This window comes from Lepidochelys kempii, chromosome 12 (genome assembly GCF_965140265.1).
Source record: "Lepidochelys kempii isolate rLepKem1 chromosome 12, rLepKem1.hap2, whole genome shotgun sequence".
Lineage (NCBI taxonomy): Eukaryota > Metazoa > Chordata > Testudines > Cheloniidae > Lepidochelys > Lepidochelys kempii.
The window spans coordinates 38,571,692-38,577,268 of record NC_133267.1 but is presented as its reverse complement, the minus strand read 5'-3'; the positions used below and the strand labels follow the sequence as shown (position 1 = coordinate 38,577,268).

At 58.3% G+C, this 5,577-nt stretch overlaps 1 protein-coding gene across 5 annotated transcripts; it reads left to right on the top strand.

Moving 5' to 3' along the window:
- The first annotated feature begins 1,000 nt into the window (after window positions 1–1,000).
- Window positions 1,001–5,173, top strand: CIDEC (cell death inducing DFFA like effector c). 5 transcript variants are annotated; one of them, XM_073308484.1, is made up of 6 exons: window positions 1,001–1,073; window positions 2,610–2,683; window positions 3,025–3,166; window positions 3,253–3,402; window positions 4,096–4,280; window positions 4,648–5,173. In XM_073308484.1, the coding sequence occupies exons 2-6, from the start codon at window positions 2,631–2,633 to the stop codon at window positions 4,811–4,813; spliced, it is 696 nt and encodes a 231-aa protein (XP_073164585.1). In that variant the 5' UTR covers window positions 1,001–1,073; window positions 2,610–2,630; the 3' UTR covers window positions 4,814–5,173. The 5 variants fall into 5 exon arrangements, with proteins under 5 accessions (XP_073164585.1, XP_073164584.1, XP_073164586.1 ...); XM_073308483.1 differs by lacking the exon at window positions 1,001–1,073 and adding an exon at window positions 2,280–2,326; XM_073308485.1 differs by lacking the exon at window positions 1,001–1,073 and adding an exon at window positions 2,295–2,308.
- The last annotated feature ends 404 nt before the right edge of the window (window positions 5,174–5,577 follow it).

Sequence of the window (5,577 nt, the reverse complement as noted above, 5' to 3'; positions counted from 1 at the left end):
ACCTCAACTCCGCCTGTCACAGACTTCCCATAGAGTTAAAACTCACTGCAATATTGTTCATTGGCTAGATCTGAATAAGATTTTTTATGGGATTAATAATTGTTTCGCCCCCGTTATTGTTTAGACCCGACGGTTCCTCTTTCACCAGAAACCTGGACGGCCCTGCAGGGACACCATGAGGAGAAAATGAAAAATACTTGAAGACTTAGTTTAATCTAATGTGGTTTCCTACATACCCACGAGCCTCAATCCTAATCATGCGCTTTGGTCTAATGTCATTATTGATCAGCCCCCGCTGAGGAAGAAATGCTCAGTTATGAAGAATAATAGGAAACAATGACCAGTAGTCTCTCTTCTCGCCTAGCCCCCTGCACTAGATCTCAGTGAGCTTTAACTACGGGGCACGTCTGAAGCATCTGTGCCCTTCTGCTACTGAGATGATAAGGGGCAAAGTAAAAGATCTGATGCTCTCTGGCCCTGCTGGTGGAGAGTCACACGGGGCCGCAGGGGGCAGCCAGAGCTGGTGCTAGGCATAAACAGACTAAGCTATTCTGAGGGCCCTGAGCAGCTCAAGGGGCCCCCTATTAATTATTAGTATGTGTTGTATGTGGGTGGGCCCCCCAAAATGTTCCTGCTTACTTAGGACCCCCAATAGGCTAGAGCCAGCGCTAGGTGCAGCCCACCAAGGCCCCTCCCAGGGCGACAGAACAGGGCGCTCAGCCTGGGGACTGAGGTGCCCGGGAACGGTCAGGTGCAGGGCGGCACACTGACAAGGCGCAGAAACAATGGCACAAGCTGCCCACCCCACTCAGTGCCTGTGGGGTGCAGGTGGTGGGCAGAGGGATTCCTCGCCCAGAGGGAATTCCATCATTGGCACCCCTCCTGGAAATGCCCGGGGCTCCCAGGAGCCTGCAAGGCAGAGGCTGCAGGTCCGCCCCCCTGCCTGTCTGCGTGGGGATTGGCTAACGAGGCAGGGGGTGAGGGAGGAGTTTGGTTGTGGTCAGGATATAAGCTGAGCCAGAGGCAGTAAAGCTGTAGAGGTTTTCTGGCTGGGTAGCAAGTGTCTGTTCCAGGTAAGGTGCCTGTTTTGGCTGTGGGTTTGTGCTTCTTGCTAGATGGATGATGTGGGGGAGAAAGGGCAGAGGCTGAAGGTGTGGGGCTCTGCCCACCCCAGAGTGGGGCAAAGGGTGCTTTGCCCCTTTGCAGGGCAATTACTGATGTCTGCTCCTATAGCACTAATGAGTAGCTTGCTATCTCTAATCTCTCTGGGGGAGAGCTGAGGCCCCTGGCAGCCTCTCCCTAGCCCTGTGTCTGAGGGAGGCCCAGCTGTAAGGGGCAGCAGGATGGATGACCTGAAGATGGGAGTAGGGCAGCAATTTGAGGGTGAATCCAGGAAGCTGGAGGTGGCTGCTTGAGGGGTGCTGGCTGCTCTGCCTCCAGCTCCTCCACAGCACTAAACTGCTGAAAAGCCCCAGTCCTGAATAATTTTCCTGGTCCATGTTGGGGAGGGCTGTGGTGGTCTCTGGTAAGACATGGGGGGAGGGTCCCCACCAGACACCCTGCCTTAAGTGTGGCCCATATGGGGAGGATTCCTCTTCTACTCCCACTTAGCTGCATGTTCCTGGATATCTCCCCCCCCACCCAAGGTGTGGGAGGAGGGTTCCTTGGTGGTGGCCCTGCTTGCTTGAGGGCTGGGGTGTTTGGGGGTGGGGGGAGGAGGATGGTCTCTGCTGCTGTGGGGGGACTCAGGAGGGGTGAGCAGATTCTTTATGGCCAGGAGTACAGGGGTCTATACTAAAAGAGCATGGCCTTGGGTGGGGGTGGCACTTCCTGGGGGTCCCTCCTGCTCCCTGGAAGAGATGGCAGCCTTTGGTGTCTGGGGAGGGGGTGGCCTGGGGCAAAGGGCAGCCCCAGCTGAGTACAGGTGGGGGGGACAATGTGAGTGCTAGGCCCAGGGCAGCCCTGCAGCAGGTGCTGGGGGGCTAGTGGGGTCAACATGCTGCTGGGGGAGGTAGGGTGTTAATGAAAGCAGTTCCCCTGCAAGGGGAAAGCAGTGTGAGCTGGGAGTGACCGGGGACCTTGGCTCCCTGTGCTGCTGAGTGGCTTTCCCACGTGCTGCCTTGTGCAACAGCTGAGCTGGCAGGCAGCCTGTGTCCTAAGAGCAGCCTGTCCCCAGCCCTTCCCTGGCCAAAGGGCGTGGCTCAGCATTTCCTGCACTGGGGCCCTTATGGGTCAGGGTGTGGTGAGGACCATAGGCAGAGCCCTCTCTGGAGGAGGCTGCCTGGCTATGGGACAGCCGAAGCACAAGGTTCTGGGGTGCAGAGGGGTAGCTGAGGCTGACCTTGAGAAGGGGGGGGTCTGTGCTGGGGGGGAGTGAGGCTATCTGGAGGGGGTGATGCTGATTTGGGGGGCAGGTCAGTGAAGGATTAAAGGTCCCGTCACATTGGGTGTCTCTAGCCTAGATGTGGTAGCTGGTGGGTGTGATGATGCCCAGAGTGGTGCCCAAGAGGCTGAGTGGGTTCCTGGCAGTGCGTGGGGGCTGTGCTGGAAGGGGCAGAGCGGGTGGTGGGAGCCACAGCCTTGGTACTGAGCAAATCCCCTTTCTACAGACCAGACTGCTGATCACCAAGATGGACTATGCCAAGAAGTCGCTAGGCCTGCTGTCCCCAAGTTCCCTCTCCAGGTAAGTGTCAGTGGGCTGAGACACTCCCCCAGGGTGAGCCCTGGGTGGGACAGCTGGCTGAAAGCCTGGGGACTCACTGTAGGGCTGGAGTGCAGAGGGAAGGGGCAGGTCCCATGGCTGATTACAGGCTGAGCTTACTGGCCCTGTGCTGTCACTCCATGATCCCTGTGTCACTGTGGGGGATGTGGCTAGTCTAGCCACAGGGGTAGAGAGTCCTCAACTGGCTCCTCTTCCTCTGCTTTGAGTGGGTGGCTGATCTCTCTTGTGGGGTGTGGTGGTCCCTGCTTAGCTGGGGAGGGCTGGTGGGGCAGATCCCTTCCTGATCCCTCCCTCTGTCCCAGGTGTGTTTCTGTCAGTGCCTCCATGACCCAGCAGCTGCTGTCCAGTCCTGTCCCCAGGGCCCGGCCCTATCGCATCTGCAACTGGGACCGTAGCATCCGCAAGGGCCTTGTGGCAGAGAGCCTGAGGGACCTGCTTGACAAGGTGAGCATGGGCGGGGAGCTGGTCCTGGGGGTGTCCTGTCCTGCCTGTCTCTCTGGCCTCTCCTCACCGGTGGCCTCGCCTTCCAGATCCGTGCCACGCTGCTGATGGTGGGCACCATCTCACTGGTCCTGGATGAGGATGGCACCAGTGTGGAGACAGAAGAGTTCTTCCAGACGCTGGAGGAGGGCACAGTGTTCATGGTACTAGGCAGTGGGCAGACGTGGCGTGCAGCCAAGGTGAGCAATGGGACCCTGGCATGACCTCCCCCCACTGATCCAGGGAGTCAGGGTCTTGAGGTCACTCCCCCAATGCTGGACCAGGCTCCTTGGGATGGAGCCAGGCCTGGGCTATCACAGTCCACTGACCTGCAGTGCCTTGTACTAGGAAGGGGGGCTGGATCCTGTCTGCCAGGCATTAGGGACCCTCCCACATCCCTGTACCAGGGACCTGATCTTCTGGGGTGCCCAGAGATAGTCTAGTCTGCCCAGCCTACCACTGTGCATCCCACACGATAAGCCAGGAGTATGGGTGCTAAGAAGGGCCCCAGTGAGGTGCCATTCCATCAGTGCGTGGATCAGGGCTTAGTTCCATCTCCTGGGCACCTTTCCCAGGGTGCTCTGCCCTTCCCCTCATTGAGACAAGTGTGGGCAGTCTGGGGAAGATAGGCCCTCTATGGGAAGGGTCCAGGTACAGCCTTCCTGCCCTGCCAGATGGGTCCTGGGCAGCCAACTGCTCCCTGCTTCTCCCTACAGCTCCATGTTGGCCTGGCCCCTGCATGGGGTGCACTGGCCGATGGCCTCCTGACTCACTGCTAGCCCTGCAAAGGTCCATGAGGCCAGAGCTGGGACTGTCCAACAGGGAGTTCCAGTGGTGCTCATATAGGGGAGGTGGTGGCTGCTGCTTCCTGACACTGGGCTGGTCTCTTGCAGGTGGCAGGGTACCAGCTGTCTCTCTCCCGCAAGCCCCGCCGGAGGATTGATGTGGCCTGTGTGACTTTTGACCTGTACAAGACCAACCCCCAGGACTTGGGCTGCTTGAATGTCAAGGCCACACTCTATGGCACATACAGCATGTCCTATGACCTGCGGTGCTATGGGGCAAAGAGGCTCATGAAGTGAGTGCTGGGCAGATGTAGCAGGGAGGGAGAGATCCCTGCGACCTAAGCTGGGGTGCTGGGAAAGTCAGAGCCACACTACCAACCAGAGTCTAAGGGCTGGGCTGCCCAGATCTGAGCCCCCTCTACCAGCCTGGCATGTCCAGATGACCCCCCCCACCACCACACACCATTCTGGGAGCTACTGGGTCTTGGGGGCAGGTGCTACACAAAGGGATTAAACCCATGATTCCATCTCAGCTGCCTCATGCTGGAGGGTGGAGCAGGGTGTTCTCCAGGCAGGTGCCGGCCTCTTGTACAGCTCACTACCTCTAGCCTGCCACTCGGCTCATCTTCTGACCCTAACAGTGCTCTCCTCCTGCCCCAGGGAAGCCCTGCGCTGGACCCTCTTCACCATGCAGGCCACAGGCCATGTGCTGCTCGGCACCTCTTGCTACATGCACCAGCTGCTGGATGCTACAGAGGAGCAGAAAGAAGAGGCTTCATCTCTGCGGAGCCTCCAGCCCCTTCACTGCAGGAAAATGCTTCAGTGAGGTCTCTGCCCTTGCGAGCGCCTGGACTCTACTGTGATCACCACATCCCTCTCCCATTGCCGCATCCGCCTGGGAGCGTGAGGTGGAGAGTGGGAGGTCAGCACTGCACCAGCTAGGAGGGCCCCAGCTCCCCAGGGCAGGCTCCCTTGGGCTCTGTGCTGGAAGCCCAGGACCTCTTTGCCTTCTGCCTGAATCTGCTCTGCTTCAGCTCAAGCCAGCCTGCAGCTGCTGACTTACCTGGAGTAGTTTCCTTCCACACCCTGAGCTGGCCTCGCTCTCACCTGTCTTGTTGCTGCCTCATGGCACTCACTCAGCCTTGGCACTGTCTGCTACTCCCTGTAAATATATTTATTCACATTAAAGATAGTCTATTAAAGCCTCCAGACTCCTGCTTGTTCATACACCCCTATCTCTGTGGTGTCTGCAGCCTCCTGTCCCATCACCATCCCACCACTATGCAGGGGTTGTGATCTCTGATCTCCCCTCAGCCAGACCTAAAATGCCCTCCTGAGCTTAGGGAAGCTCTGAAGTGAGCAGGCAGGGGGAGACCTGGGGCTTGTTAAGCCATTCCCCTTGCTTCCTCATCAAAGCAGATTAAGCTCTGAGGTGACAAGGGCTGCCTCTCGCCTGCACAGTAGATCCTGGCTTCAGCAACACAGGGCAGGGACGGGGCACTTCACTGCTAACCTGACCAGCAGTGCATGAATCCAGGAGCTGCAGTCACTGCCCCTGGAGTCTGCAACCTGAGCCAGGTCTGTGTGCAA

Coding starts and splice junctions, on each gene's coding strand:
- CIDEC (XM_073308482.1), top strand. CDS start 2,484: ATGATGCCCAGAGTGGTGCCCAAGAGGCTGAGTGGGTTCCTGGCAGTG. Junction 2,684..3,024: donor TCCCCAAGTTCCCTCTCCAG/GTAAGTGTCAGT, acceptor CCTCTGTCCCAG/GTGTGTTTCTGTCAGTGCCT. Junction 3,167..3,252: donor TGAGGGACCTGCTTGACAAG/GTGAGCATGGGC, acceptor CTCGCCTTCCAG/ATCCGTGCCACGCTGCTGAT.